The 15,323-nt window shown below is 50.4% G+C and overlaps 6 protein-coding genes across 6 annotated transcripts; 4 read left to right on the top strand and 2 right to left on the bottom strand.

The window, feature by feature from the left end:
* Positions 1-358: 358 nt before the first annotated feature.
* NCS57_01371500 (HET domain-containing protein) lies at positions 359-1,807 on the top strand (the record flags this gene model as incomplete). Its single annotated transcript, XM_053063341.1, has 1 exon — positions 359-1,807. The coding sequence occupies one exon, from the start codon at positions 359-361 to the stop codon at positions 1,805-1,807; it is 1,449 nt and encodes a 482-aa protein (XP_052906674.1).
* Positions 1,808-3,754: 1,947 nt separating this feature from the next.
* Positions 3,755-5,198, top strand: NCS57_01371600 (TLC domain-containing protein; the record flags this gene model as incomplete). Its single annotated transcript, XM_053063342.1, has 3 exons — positions 3,755-3,839; positions 3,937-4,244; positions 4,314-5,198. The coding sequence occupies 3 exons, from the start codon at positions 3,755-3,757 to the stop codon at positions 5,196-5,198; spliced, it is 1,278 nt and encodes a 425-aa protein (XP_052906675.1).
* Positions 5,199-5,557: 359 nt separating this feature from the next.
* NCS57_01371700 (TLC domain-containing protein) lies at positions 5,558-6,817 on the bottom strand (the record flags this gene model as incomplete). The annotated part of the gene is made up of 2 exons (XM_053063343.1): positions 5,558-5,926; positions 5,978-6,817. The coding sequence occupies 2 exons, from the start codon at positions 6,815-6,817 to the stop codon at positions 5,558-5,560; spliced, it is 1,209 nt and encodes a 402-aa protein (XP_052906676.1).
* A 1,734-nt stretch (positions 6,818-8,551) lies between these two features.
* Positions 8,552-9,184, top strand: NCS57_01371800 (Thioredoxin domain-containing protein; the record flags this gene model as incomplete). The annotated part of the gene is made up of 2 exons (XM_053063344.1): positions 8,552-8,674; positions 8,750-9,184. Exons 1-2 carry the CDS (start codon positions 8,618-8,620, stop codon positions 9,182-9,184), a joined length of 492 nt encoding a protein of 163 aa, XP_052906677.1. The 5' UTR covers positions 8,552-8,617.
* Positions 9,185-9,384: 200 nt separating this feature from the next.
* On the bottom strand, positions 9,385-10,230 carry NCS57_01371900 (Protein kinase domain-containing protein; the record flags this gene model as incomplete). The annotated part of the gene is made up of 1 exon (XM_053063345.1): positions 9,385-10,230. One exon carries the CDS (start codon positions 10,228-10,230, stop codon positions 9,385-9,387), a length of 846 nt encoding a protein of 281 aa, XP_052906678.1.
* Positions 10,231-10,993: 763 nt separating this feature from the next.
* Positions 10,994-15,204, top strand: NCS57_01372000 (uncharacterized protein; the record flags this gene model as incomplete). Its single annotated transcript, XM_053063346.1, has 6 exons — positions 10,994-11,267; positions 11,428-11,605; positions 11,671-12,057; positions 12,395-13,089; positions 13,508-14,163; positions 14,218-15,204. The coding sequence occupies 6 exons, from the start codon at positions 10,994-10,996 to the stop codon at positions 15,202-15,204; spliced, it is 3,177 nt and encodes a 1,058-aa protein (XP_052906679.1).
* Between the last annotated feature and the right edge of the window lie 119 nt (positions 15,205-15,323).

The following is a 15,323-nucleotide window of genomic DNA, read 5'->3' on the forward strand; positions in this document are numbered from 1 at the left end:
CCCTCCCCCCCGGGCCTTTGATGATGAAATTGCCTGCAACCTGGAGGTTCATTACATCTCTGGCGACTATAAATACGAGGCTCTTTCCTATACCTGGGGCGATGTTAGCGACCTACGTCCCATTCTCGTCAATGGAATACACATCAATGTCACGGCAAACTTGAAGATTGCTCTCCAATATCTCCGTCATGCCTCTGAGCCCCGAGTGCTGTGGATAGATGCTGTATGCATAAACCAGAGTGACAACCAGGAGAAACTGCTTCAAATCCAACGAATGGGTCGCATCTTTTCCTCTGCGGCCTCTGTTATTGCTTGGCTTGGGGAATCCACTTCAGATGTGGATCAAGTCTGGTCAACTATGGCTCGAATAGGCGAGGTCATCTGGACTGCTCGAGTAAGTGGCGAGCACGACCTTCCAGATACCGACTTTGCACCCGGTTTGGCTTCTCCAGACGACCTGCGTCAGAAGGGAGTGGATGTTGACGCCATCGACTGGACCACCATCTGGGAGATTTGCGAGCGTCCATTCTGGCATCGCGTTTGGATCATCCAGGAACTTGTTCTTGCTAGCAACTTCTGGGATGATCCGACAAAGGGATGCGTCGTTGGCTGCGGGTCAAACTGGATGCCTTTGATCTCCTTCATAGGCTTCCAGTCACTGTTTGGAACAACACGTGTATATCAAGGCCGGATAAACGGCCTTTCCTTCGCAACGCTACGGACACTGCTAGAGACGAGGGGTTCTCCAGCAGCCGAGAGAATGTTGGAGGTCGTTCTCAGCTTATCCGTCGGGTCTTCGGACGATGCCACACTGAGCACACAGAGATCGCTATCCCATCTATTGCGGCTTGCACGCGGCTTCCAGGCTACTGATCCCCGTGACAAGCTCTACGCTTTCCTGGGAATTGCCGACAACCCATTCACCACGCCAGACTATACCCTGAGTGTGGAAGATGTCTTCAAGAACTGGGTCAGGGGGTGCATACAGCAAGATCGTAACCTTGATTGTCTACATGGAAACAGAGCATCAATCAACCAGTCTGGGCCATCCTGGCTTCCAGAGCTTTCGGGATCGACAAAGGAGGGATTCTCTTTCGTGGAAGAGCGAATTCAATATGCCAGATGCTCCGAGGGAGGGGATAATCGAGCTCATGCAGAAGTGGCATTTACAGAAGGCGGCAACGTGCTTAAAGCGAGAGATGTTAGCCTTGGCATTGTTGAACGCGTGGTAGGCCCTTTTTCTCGACTGAGCGGTCCTGAGGGTGCACTCATCGTCACACAAGACGACTCACAGTTGACGCAACCGAAAACATCCTTGCAGGAGCTGCAGGAACTAATGAGGTTGTATTTGAGCCTACCAGAGCATGCTCAAGAGGAAACTTGGAGGGCACTGGTCATGGACAAAGACACGAGCAACAGAAGGGAGCCGGTTTCTCCGGCGCCTGACAATTTCCGCCGCCTATGGCATACGCTAATGGCCATATGCGGTGTAACTGAGGCACCAGAATCTTGGTCGATGGAGGATCTAGCGGGGATCGACCAGCTGATGGCCAGTCTTGCCACCGCTATATTCATGGACCGCTGCTTTTTCGCGACGCGAGATCTTGTTGTTGGATTAGGGCCTTTTTCTACACGACCGGGTGATGAAGTTGTCATGTTGTTTGGGAGTCCTCTATGTTTCGTTCTGACGCCTGAAAGCGAGCGGTATCGGCTTGTTGGTGACGCCTATGTTCAAGGGGTTAACCCTGCCACTTTGTCAATCAAGCATGGCAGTACATCTGAAGCCAAGGACTTCCTGATTGAGTAACATTTGGATTGTTTTGGGGTTTGATGCTTCGTTTATTTGGAAGAACTCTTCTTTGGGTTGATGCCCGACGCCCCCCATGACACCAGGGGAACTTTTCGGGCAATAACTTATTATAATACAATACTCTTGTCATAGCCACCCATTAGTTGTCATAGTCACCCATTAGCAACTCCCAACCACTAGAATCACCATCCGGGTGGCCTAGCCTCACAACGAATCCTCGTAAACTCCCATCATCGAGTTGTTCGACCACCTCCTCTGGCCTCTCCTCACCAAAAGCCTCAAACCACTTATCAGCTGCGCCCTTTTCTACGAGAAACCTAATCACTTCTTTCATCTTGGAGCGCGCAGCTACATGTAGCAGTGTATCCCCGACCTCGTTCTCCACATGCATCTTGACATTTTTCTCCATGAACAACTCGACGAGGTCCAGATGCCCAGACGCAGAAGCCAGGTGCAAAGCGGTATTCCCATCGGCTTCTATTCATCATTTCCCTCGGTGAGTTACTCAATCTCCGAAACGCCGTTGCTGCATCTTTCTCCTCCTTGATCAGGCCACTTTAACTTCATGTCCGGAACCTCCGGGAAGCGGCTCAATATCATCAACCGCCATACTCGTATCCAGTGTATACGGACAGTGTCACGAGGATACGGCCAGCCTCTAAACTTGTAACCGTAACAGTCGAAACCAAAATCCTGTCATCGCTGATACCCTGGGCCATTCACAGGTTCCCCAGTTTGTGTGGAACCGCGGAAGTGTCACAAGCTTACTCGCATTTACCTTGTGTCCTGTGCGTCAGAGAAGACTTACCCAAAATAGAAAGCTGTCTTGTGTGTTGACGAACTTGGTAAAACTGGCGATTGTGGGGATGCTAAGACGGGACCTGCATGCAGGACGACTTGACGATCTCGATAAGGCTGAAGGCATGTATGATGTGCATATACAAATAGGCCTCCTCTTTCGAGGGTTTTGCATTATTCTCACAGTTCATCAGATTAGGCCTTGGATATGAGACTTGAAAGTGCTGGTTACTGATGGGTGGAAGTGGGCACATGTGAATCCCATTGCAGGACGCAACTGCAGCGTGTCAAAGACATGTGTCTCCCCAGAAGTCTTCATGTGATGTGCCAAATACGCTGAAAAGGCTTGAGGCTATGCTTGAAGCATGGCGTCAAAGTCGGGTTCGGCTCTCCCTTCAAACTCGTCCGTCAAGCAGGCCCATCACGCAACCGACCACCAGAGCCCACGGAACAGTACCACCAGCCAGGTCTTTCTGTCTTTCGAGCTGCATTTCGATGTCGTCTTCGTCTTCGTTTATGTGTTCCACCGTTTAGGTCATCAAGGGTAAGCATCTTGGTGGCGGTGTGATCCTCAACCATCTCAGATCCTGCAGATCTACGTAAAGCAAGGTTATTTACAGGCCTCAAACGGCTCGTCTCCGGTTTCGCCACGATCGTTCACCGATTGATGATCCCGGGAATCATGAGCCCCATTCTCTACTGAACATGCATATGCCATAAAACCGAGTGTACGATTACGGCCAAGACGCCATCACGCAAACCCACAGCTCAAAGGCCTCCAACCCAACCACTCCAAAGAAGAAACGAAAATCAGCGTATTCTTATCCGCGTATCCCTCAATTTAAAGACCCAATAAACTATTCAAGCCCCATAAAACCCCCTTTCCCACATCCCTGCACTCCCGCGGTGCCGCGGCGCTCGCCCCATTCGGGTTTTAGGCTGGGGCCGGGGTCCGCGGGCGCATGACTCTTGATCGTATCACTCTCTGATGTCCTGACCAGTTTTGATCATCCCCTCATTTGACAGGCCATTTTATCAACACTGTTTTTCTTTGAAAGGAGGCTGAAAAGTCTTTCTTGAATGTTCAGGAGGTGGTCTTGTCTTTTTGGATCTGACTTTTACACTTTCTTAGAGATACCCTTAATCATGTCGGCCAAGATTCACCCGAGCTACTACTACCCCAGACGCAAAGGCGCTTCTGCCAAGAGATGGTTTGTTGAGAACCAGATAGGTGAGTTTCTCCAGCTCCTTTTCGTCGAACCCCTACGTCGGACCTGGCGTCATCTGCATGCCTCCATCACCTGGTTTGAACTCGCTGACCTCGATAGGCCTCTGCCTCTGCGTCACTGTCCCCGTGCTTCTCGCACAAACAGTTGCATTCACGCGTCCCTACACCACCAAGTTCCTGTCACTATCGTACTATGATGAGAAGACAGGGGACTATGGTCTGGGCTTTGACGATGTCTACATTGTGTTGTTTCTTGTCGCCGTCTTTACCGGTCTTCGTGCTGCAACCATGCAGTACGCCCTTGTTCCACTTGCGAAGAGATGCAACCTCAAGGGAAGCAAGGTTACCCGCTTCAGTGAGCAGTCTTGGATGATCATCTACTACACTATCTCTTGGAACATTGGCATGGTATGTGATAACCCGTCTACTATCAAGTGCTCGCCTATGTCGTTGAACTAAATCACTAATTTTCAATAGTACATCTATGCCACATCTCCTTACTGGCTCAACCTCAGAGAGATGTGGACGGGCTGGCCCAACAGAGAAACAACAGTCTTTATGAAGTCTTACATGATAGCCCAGCTTGCTTTTTGGCTACAGCAAATCATCGTCATCAACATTGAGAAGCCACGCAAGGATCACTGGCAGATGTTTTCTCACCATATCGTCACCATCGGCTTGGTCTATTGCTCCTACCGCTACGGTCTAACCAGAGTAGGCAATGTGGTACTTGTGTTGATGGACCTTAACGACCTCTTCTTCTCGGTGGCCAAGTGCCTCAAGTACCTCAAGCACCAGACGTTATGCGACATCATGTTTGGCATTTTTGTGGTTAGCTGGGTTCTCCTTCGCCACGTTGCCTTCTGTCTGGTTATCTGGTCGGTCTATGCGCACACGACAGAGATGATGACGGGATGCTACAGGGGCATGGGAGAGAACGTCACTGGACCCTTTGACATACCGGCAGATGGATCTCGCTACTGGTTAGTGCCGCTGGTTTCAAACTCCGAAATTGTGTGCTACGACTCCAAGATCATGCACGCATTTCTTAGTGGCCTTCTCTTCCTCCAGGGTCTTATGATTCTCTGGTTCATCATGATCTTCAAGCTCGTCGTACGTGTGCTTCTCGGTGAGAACGCAGAAGATACCCGCAGTGATGACGAAGCCGAGAACGAGCAAGACTACCTCGAGGTCGAAGTCGGTTCCGAGAACCTCTGTTTGCCGAGTCGATCATCCGTCACTGGACTTACCAGGTCCGATTCACGACACAGATCCCGAGGCGTGAGCACATCTCTTCAGAGCGATGGACGAAAACTCTTGGATCGGATAGGATGTGAGAAGAAGATTGAATGGGAGGGTTAATAGGGTCTTTGTTTTTTTTTTTATCAATTTTACACAAGGTCGTGGGTGCGTGATAGAAAGGATGAACGGTGGGCATCACAAAACCATATAGAGACACATTAATACTCCACAGACACGAAGAAACGAAGTCAGATGAGAAGAAATGGGGGATACCCTTATTACATGTAATTACTTAATTATAATTAGCTATTATTCTAGTTCCTTGAACTCCTTAATTCAACCTTGACGTATTCCAAGCCGGCCCACCACCTCCCAGACTCCCTCATTAAGTTGATCTTTTTCTCAATAAGACATGGCAATCTTTCCTCTCCCGTGTTTCCAGGACAACTGACTCAATGATGATCTGAACCATAGTCAGTTCAGTTCGCCTTAGTCTTTTCCGTCGTCTTCTCCACCTCAGCATCCGAAGCCTCCTCGTCAGAGCGAGCATCACGCTGTTCATTGTAGACGGTGATGCGGTAAGCAACCCGTAAAACATAGTATAGCCAGACAAGGTTCAGCGATTGCAGGGCGATGAGCAGCGTCGATGTGATCACCTGGGCAAGTGGACACTTGTACTGCTCAGTCTCCCAGTTCAGTTCGTATGGGCCGACTGTTTTGTACTCCGTAAAGAGAGAGTAGATGATGCGGAGGTTGATGTAGTGCCGCATGTAGATCCAGACGCCCATGAAAGTGGCGTAGAAGGGGACGGTGATGGGTGACTTGAGATAGTTGAGAACCTTGGATCCCTATGATTTGTGAGCAAGATGGGACGATGAGAAATGACGGGGAGAAATTACAGCGAGGAAGAGATCGCTAATGTCATGGGTGATATACACAGCGATACCAATATGAGTGAAGTGAAACCGGTAGCTCAACCCAATCAACGATAGAGTCACAATGTGATGAAGTATCATCTCATTGGCATCCTTGCGAGGCTTCTCCATACCAAGAATAAGCACAATAGCTTGTTGAGCCCAGTATGCTCCTTGGAACAGATAGTAAAACTTCAAGTCCCCGGTGAGAGTCTTGTGGGGGAAGTCCTCGTACATGCCCCGCGTGTTGAAGAACCAGACTGGAGTGCCCTTCATGATGTACAAGCCGAGGGGAGCCATGAAGATGAAGTACACGATGGCGTAGGCTTGTTCCATGAAGCGAGTCTGCTTTCCACGACTGGCCAGGCCCCAGTGACGTGCCAGTGGCCGCAGGACCTCTTGCATGACGAACTCCCTCGTGAAGGAGAAGAATATGATGTAAAAGAAGACAAATGCAAAGTCGTCTCGCCCCTTGGCGTACTTTACAGGTCCACCGGGAGTCTCGGGTCCTACTGGATAGCTCGGAAAGATAAACCTGTGCACCGGGTTGCTTTCCGATGGGTTGAGGCTGTAAACGAAGAGAAATGCGCAGATGACGGCAAGGGGGAAGGCCCAGGTGTATCGGAGAATGAAGCGCTTGACACGACGGCTCAAGGAAGAGTGTCTTCTCCGTCGCTTCCTTGAAGACATCTTGTGGTGAGCGAGAGTTCGGCCGCTGTCGATGCTCGACGTTTTCCGGTGACGAGTGGTGCGGGCTTCGGATAGGTCAAGTTGGGATACCGAAGTGACGGCGGGTAATATCTGGACACTGGCTCTTTCCTCCATTTTGAGTTTGCGAGATGATGTATTTGTGTATGTTGTATTAGTTTATGTGTGGTGTTTCGATGTGCTGAGGCCGTGAGAGTGGGTCGATATTGACGTGGAATCGTAAATGTCAAAAACGGTTAAGAAGTAGAAGAACTCCAACACAAAAGATGCAATAGAAATACACCAGGAAATACTAACAAGAAAGAATTAAAACGATCAAAGAAACCCCCTTTATTTTCTTGACAAGACGGACATTCTCTCAAATGTCCGATCTCTCAGATTTCACGCATGACCCAAACAAGCCCCCTGGCCTCGAATCGGACGCTTCGGCCTCCGCGGGCCACCACAAACAGACCACCAAACACGTAGCCAACGACCCCCAGCAAATCATGTCTCTTTCAGTAGATCCTGTAATTCCTTGTTTAATTTGCCGTTAGCCGATTTCCCGTGCCAGCTCATGGATGGCGTTGGCATTCCACTGCGCGTGCTCACGAGAGCAGCCTCAGCTGTGGCAGATGTATGACGTCACGCCATACGCCAAGATGAGCACGGTGGTTTCAAGATGTGAATCTCGAATGCTTTTAAGGAGTCGATGAATGTGATCCTTTGATCCGCGGCTCTTACATATGTGCCTCGGGATGTTAAAACTTCCTACGGGAGTCCCATATTTGATGTGCACTAGGGTCACGACCAGACAGTAAGCTTCAGCTAGGCGGACTATTGCACGAATCAACACTGGAGGATTGAATTGACTTTTAATATTTCTAACCAGTGAATGCGCACCCGTATCTACATCATCTCGGACGTGGCGTGCGCCCAGAAAGTGCGTATCTATCAAAAACCACTAGTTATTGTGAACAGCTACAAGGGAGATAAATCCTAGATTGATTTGTGCCCATCCAGCATCATCTTGCTAACTTTATGAGCCGATTTCAATTTATAAACTCCTTTCCTATCACACTTTGCTCATTGTATTGTTGTTGGTTCTGCCACACCACAGTACCTACCTAGTAGACAAGGGGGAACTTGGGAGGTTTCACTATGGTGTAGGGTAAGACGAGACTCAACACCAGTCTATGAGTTGGCTGAAACTATGAAGGATAAAAAATATCAAGAAATATACTTTGGAATTCCGTTCATAGGCCTCACCAGCTTACATTATTGGGGCTTTCGTGAAACCCGGCTGACTCTTGGTGCTGCCGAATATCGTTTTGTCTCCTTCACCTGGATCTTCACTTAGAAGTTGCTTAGACTCCCCAGCAGGATACCGCCTCAAAGAAGAACGTTACAGACGATGAACGCAACGATGCATATGTTTGATTAAATGCTAAGCGAGTTACTTACGATCATGCTTGACAAGATAGTTTTCCTCTAAGCACTTCCAACATTCGCCCATGGAGATATCGGGGTGCATCTTTGGACCGAGACACAGCGGACCGGCGATAGTTAACGGAGATATTGATAACCCCGTGAAATCTCTTCTTGATAATAGGCCTCCTAAAATGTAATTTCTTGGCTCATGGCAATGAGGATTCCAGTTGGTCCACAAGGCGTATCCTGAATCTGTTGGATGCCTCGCCTAAGATCTGACCGGGTTCCGCGGGTGAGCGATGGCCGACAGGGGTGGTTAGTTTTGCAATTTCTCTCCGCCTTCTACTCTGGGAACCCGGGCTTACTTCGGTTAACTGACCAAAGCAGGTCACGTCATCACGTGTCCTCTTCTGTTCACAGGCAGCCTCGTAACATTCTCCAAGCAACATCACATCACGTTCATTGGCAACAAACGTGAGTTTTCACGTTTCGCGATTAGACGTCAAAATGGAAACCTTTTACTACATAATCCTGGGCCTTATCGCTCTTTTTATCGTCGGACCGGTACGTTCTTCCCCTAACACAGGCTGTATCCACAGCTGGTGAAGCGAACCAACTCGTGCTAATCCTCTCTCAAAGGCCCTGTTCGCGGACCGCTCCCCCATCCCTGAAACCTCGGGCAAGGTTTACAAGATCACCAATGAAGCCGAGCTGAATGCCCTCTTGTCCTCCACCGCCCGTGTGGTAGTCGACTTCTACGCTGACTGGTGTCCACCCTGTCGCGCCATCGCCCCCATTTTCTCCAAGCTTGCCGACGACCACGCCTCCAGCGGCAATCTCGCATTTGCCAAGGTCAACGTGGACCATGTCGGCAACGTCGCGGGCAAGTATAGCGTCTCTGCTATGCCTACGTTTGTGGTCTTCCAGAATGGCGTGCCCAAGGGCGTCGCTGTTGAGGGCATCTCAGCTAGCCGGTCTGTGAGCCTCTCTGATGATGGTCTGGTTGAGAGGATTCGCGGCGCGGATCGGGCGGCTCTTCAGGCTACGGTTCAGGCTTTGGCTGCCAAAGAGTAAGGTTTGGAGACAGATCAGTCAGGGAAGAGAGATCCACGCAGAGGATTGACAATTTCTTCGTGGGTCAAGGTCACAGGACATGGTGCATCATCTCATTAGGGGCATTTCACCAACAAGGGGATCCTCATGGCAGATAAGCAGTCTACGCCAATCTTAAACAATTTACATTCCAGTCAATCTAACAAACATTTCTCCACGTCTCATCTTTGAGAAGCAAATGGTGTCTTTCTTTTCAGTGATTCATGATCATCAGGAACGCGCTCTGTGCGCATGTACTTGGGCTTCCCTGATTCCAGAGGAAAGATGTACTTCTTCAAATCTTCAAGACTCTTCAAATCTCTCTCAAAATACTTGCACTCGCTGAGAAGCGTCCCTGTTTGAAGACGCACCACCTCTGCCCCACGTGTGCAGTAGGCAAAGTTGGTGATGAAGGGGACCTCACCATTCATTCTGATGTTGGCTGGGGTCAGCTCGTTGTGAGATAATCCCATCTCGTGAAGGTGAAGCACACCTGCTTCTACGGCTTTGTAGTATTCCATCTTTCGTTGCATGGTGGCGCCAAAGAGCTTCTCGGCCAATGAAGATGTGCCCCTTTCGATGCAGAGACCAATCACTCTCCCCTCCTCGGTGACACACCCAAAGTAGCGTCCGATGTTGGGGTGAGGATGCTGCTTCAGCACCTCGTACACCTTGATCTCTCGCAATGACAGCTCCGCCCATTTGGGCCAGTCAGCCCGCTCAATCCAATCTTCGATCCGAGGGCGCTTGATACACTGACCTTGTCCGAGTGCGCAGCCACTCTCAAAGGCTGGATCTGCCACCGGACAATACTCGTCCAGAGGAATGCGAGTGAATGGGAGTTGAGAGATGGATTTGGTGTCTAGATTTGGTACCTTGCTGTCAATGACACAGGAAACAAGGTAGCAACCCTGTCGTACTACGATCTTTGTGCGGTTACCTAGCGGGATGGTGATGATATCCTGGCGAAGGCTCCGGGGCTCGAGAAACTCCGCGCTGGGAGTCACGCTAAGAAAAGAAGGCCCCATTGCTTCTGTATGGAGTCTAGGCATTATCGTCGTGTGATGAAATGCGTTGGCTCGTGCTGTGTTGCTTTGTTGTTTCTCAAGTGGCGCGACGATGATGTTGAGAGCAGAGTGTTGGGGAGGATGAGAGGAATGTTCTAGCTAAACGGAGACTACGCTCAAAGTTATATATTCTCTTACTTGCTCTATCACCCAAGACGGTTTGAAGCCATTGTCAACTTGAATGGAACGCGAACACCTTGCGATCGTCTCAACAACCCCCAACTCTTGCAAGAGCAAGTGCAGAAACTCCTCGGAAACTCGAATTGAACAGCCAAGGCTCTAATTGAACAAAAAAGATCTGTTAGTGCACAACGATTCATTCAGGGCCTATTGTTGTCTGTTCCTGGCGTTTCCCCCGCTTGACTTCTTTGTTTGCTCAACACCACCTCCACTCAAGCCATTTTTATCCATGAACGCACACGTCTCTCGTTTCTGTTTCTGGCTTTGTACGTGAATACAAGCTTTTATTCTGCTTTCCCCCTTCATGCTCGCCATGGTTGATCTCTCCAAAAGTGTTGTTCCTGAGTTGGCCGCCCTGCACCACTTGAGCAAACCCCATCGAATGGCTACCGTTCAGTTTGCTCGCCCTCTTCACTCATAGGAAGCATGGGTTTTAACTTCTTCTCCACTTCGCATTTTTGTCCCAACCGCTCATTCACCAAATTTTCTCCTTGACCACTACAACAGCCCTCTTCGAGACTCCATCCTTTGTTCAGCCGCTTTCATGCTGCTTGATCCAGTGCCACCACGTCGTGGAGCCCCCCGAGGTCTCCCTGAAGGGCCCATGTACTCCCCACGCAGCATCGAAGCGAAGTGCCTCAGGCTCTTTGTCCGTACCGAAGAAGGCGACAAACCCACGCAGGTCGAGCTCGAATTTCTCCCTTCCTACTCTCCGGATGACGGCCCCCTGCGAATCAAGGTTGGCCGCAACAGCGATGGCAAGCGCAGCATAGGCTGGATGAACCGTCTGGGGCGTGATGTCATGCCTCCCCTCCATCGTGAGACTCCCAGGTGTCGTCGATGTCTTTCCGGGTGGAAGAGGCACCGTGAGAGATAATCGCACCTTCTTCAACATCCTCGCAGCTCTTTTCGCCATCTCCATCATATTCATCAGCAATCCACCAAATGCATACATCTAACACTTTGTCGATGCCAAAGGCATCAGGGTCAGAGACCCTCTCCATAACCAGAACTGTTGGGAATGGGGCATCGAGGTCAAGAGTCTCCTTACCCAGCCCGGTATGAAGGAGAACACTGGCTTCTTTGATCCCACATACGACGAGATTTTTCACAAGTACACAGTCTCTTACGACCCCCCTCTCGTCGGCGACCTCATGTCAGCTGTCTCCCAACCCGGCTACTCTTCTCGACACGTTCTCCTCATGCTGTTCAACCGCAAAGCCTCTCGCAAGCCTTTCAACCGGACAAGTTCTTTGAGTCTCCCGTCCACGGCCTGGATATAATTCGCCCTCATCGCCCTGAGCTCGCTCGCATCAGCCACGAAACTGCCAAGTACTATCCCTCCTTCATAGGGTGGCATCAGTACATGAACGATTGGGAACAGGATGACATTCGGGCTACCGCGCAACGGGTCGCCAAGCGCTGGACTGAGCTAAGAGAAAGTATTGGCAAGAACATGGTTCAACTATTTGACGAACTGAACCAGCTCGGCGACAACGTGACAAAGACAATCGATCAGCCTGAAGCCAACCGCAAAGTCATCAACTTGTTCGAAGACTTTCTCTCGCCGGGACGCCTCATCCAGAAGTTCCCAGACGAGCCCGATAGGTATCTACTCACCCTGCCATCTGTTCGATTTCGGGGCGGTTTGGTGATTGTTTCTCTTCCGGATTACACCATTACCACTCTTCAGCTCACTTACTTAAAGACTCGCAACTCCGCGTTGTAGATTTGTGCTTCTATCAAGCTCACCAACAAACCTTCAATCACATTTATGCCGGAAACACTTGTATCCATCATGGCACAGCCATCTTTTTATCTTGAGGACCATTTCGATGGCATGGAGACCAAGCTCATGCGAGAGCTTACCCAACATGACATTGAGTATAAATCCTCCGCAGCCTGGCAGGCCTACCTGAACCGAATGTTCCCACGGCCTCGGCAGCTGCTTTGCGAGCAAGCCCCCCGACGATGAAAGCTGGAGGAGGATGGGTTTCAAGATCATCCTATACCACCCAGACCATGACACAATCTCTCCTGTCGCGATTGGCGAAGTGAAGCGCCCTGGAGGCTCAATTCGAGATGTTGAAGAACAGGGGCTTGGGGTCGCAACGCGTGCCATCAACTCGTATCGTTTGTCTGGCATCCACGTTCTTACCGTGTGGGGTCTCAAATTCCGAGCCTGGTATACGACCAGCAGCGAGCAGTCGCTTGTGCCACTGTTTGGATCCGCCCCAAGAGGCAAGAATGAGTACATTGACATGACTTCTCCGAGCGGAGTCTTCGAGTTGGAGAGAACTATCCACCTGATCAAAGACGAGCCTCCATTGCGGCAAGCACCCGTGGTGCCCAGTCAGCAAGACGAGATGCACCAGATGATAGAGGCGGGGACTTTCTACTCAGAGGAAGGCGATAGTGAGATCAACCCAATGTACCCATGGGGGCAACAGCCCTCCGCCGACTATCAGACAACCCAGGTCCCGCGGATGGAGCCGAGTGTTAGATATCCCAGAGACGCGGCCTCGTGGATGACATCTCAGGAACCGTCTGCCCAAGAGGACATGTCTATCGATGACCCAGAAGAGGCTGGCGAGGATTCTGGGGCAGAAGGTGACAGCGGGGAGAAAGGCAAGGAGAAACGTAGGACGAAGGAGAGGAGAGAAGCGAAGGTGGACGTGGTAAAGCATAGGATGAGTAAAGATGAATATGTTTTCCGGGGCACAGACGGGAGCAAGAGGACCACTCAAAGGTCTGATTGGAAGCAAAAGAAACGTGACAACGCCACCGTCTATGAGTACAAGGGAAAACGGGTTGTCTATTGGTACAAGCGGCTACCAGAGCCATGATCTTCCGCACCCAGGTTTTCCTTCCGTTGTGCAATGTGTCTCGTTGATCAGCCACTCCTTACTTCAATTACCATCTTGAATATGATCGAACCATGTTTAACCCCGAGATGTGGCCTGTGCAACTTCAGATTCTCCGATGATGACGTCCTTGTCGCCAGCAAGTTCTTGGGGACTTCCAAAATGTGTTGCCCTTGGATGCTAACCCTAACCAGTCAAGCCCAACGGCCAGAGATCAGAGCAGTTTCAATATCGTTCTCGCGCAGACCCCCGTTCTCAGAGTCAGGCTGGACTTACTACATACAAATCATGCGCCGGCCGTTGTGTCCATGATGACGGTAAGGACGTTGGCTGCCATGTTTCCTGCCTCAGGATCCCCAAGACCGTACAGATCTATCATCTTCCCATGGCCAATACTTATTCATTCGAGCCTTCGGTCCATCAAGAGAGGACACGATGCCTTCGAGTACAGAAAGAGCTTGCGTCAGAGCTTCAGTACACTCTTCCTTTCCCGATGGAGCTGAGAGCCCGTATAGCTCAAGAACTCATCAGAGAATACATTGTGGCGAAGAACAGCTCCCTGCTCGGCTGCTCGACTCTCAAGCCTTCCACCATCACGATTGCATCAGAAATCACGGAGACCTACACCGCTTTTGAAGGAGAGCAGTATATCAGCTCACTGGCCAACAACTCCTCGTCCTGCGATACCTATGTTCCGCCCAAAGTCATCTACATAGGCGAAGACCATCTGGGCATCAGGAGATTGGTATTCTCTAGGTCCAGGATCAACCCCGATGTTGACTGCGTGCCGGGCATATGGTGGAAGCCATTGCCTGTCAGAGAGTCTGGCATGGTCGAGTTCGCAAGTGATGTAAGAGGTCTCAGCATTGTGTCTTGCTAGTATGGGACTAACCATAGTCAACAGGGTGTCAAGGTACGCTATTTAACTTACAGAGACGACTTGGTAACATATGACACCCGACGCTTGTGCTCATTCTCTATTCCACAACACCCGGAGAACCGCTACCGCACATACCTCGTCAATCGACTGCAGGGTCCAGGGCCACCTCGGATTTCTCGGTTCCAATACAACCATCCCGGCATCACTGGCATCTATATCTGCTGCAGCCCGTCTCCCGTTGCATTTCATGCCCATACATCCAACGACAATTTGTCTTTCTATCAGTCCAGCCCCAACCAGTCAGTTTGGGTCTACATGCCTCTTGAACGGAACGAGCGCATTACAAGAATCTGGATGCGAGCCCGCTTATGCCTGAACAGAGATGCAGCTCTCGCATTTGAGACAGATCGAGGACACACCGAGTTATTCGGGGCTCAACCAACACCAGTTCTATCAGCTTGCCAATGGGTCCTTCTCGACACACCGCTGGGATCACCCGGTCACTTTTTCTTCGACAACCATCCATATGGCACCTGTCGGATATCTCTAGACACTCTACCTCCCAAGCAGACCTCAGGCTTCGCCCCTCCAGCGGCTTCTTCCGACTACCCGTACCTGCACAGCACTGATGACTTTCTTTGGTCTTGCGCTTCTGTCGAGAACATGGTTGCAGTAAGACCGTGCCGCCGCCAAACGGGAGACCTTGTGGAGATTCTGGGATTGCTGTTGTATTACTCAGATGGCAGACAGGCGCCTGTCGGCCAAGTCCGCTTTGACTACCTTGATCAGCCAATCCTGACAGACGGTTGCCAACTGATATATCTCGGATTTGAAAAGACCGAGCCAAAAGGCCCGTTTGTTTCTAGGGTCGAAACTTCTGCCGATAACTTGGATGATAAGGTTAGCATGTGGTTTGAGGTCTTTTTGAAGGGTGCTCTAGAATGGTGGCTATCATATCGACAGTGTCAAGTATGCCAAGATGGCCGTCGAAGTCTGCCTGTGAGAATGTGAGAAGCCTTGACACCTATTTTACACCCGTATCAAGGTTTCTTCATAGTACCCCATCCTAGTCTCAATCCTCAGGCACATGGCATTTCCACCAGCTTCTTCGGTAGTAACATCAAGAATCC

This window comes from Fusarium keratoplasticum, chromosome 12 (genome assembly GCF_025433545.1).
Source record: "Fusarium keratoplasticum isolate Fu6.1 chromosome 12, whole genome shotgun sequence".
Classification (NCBI taxonomy): Eukaryota; Fungi; Ascomycota; class Sordariomycetes; order Hypocreales; family Nectriaceae; genus Fusarium; species Fusarium keratoplasticum.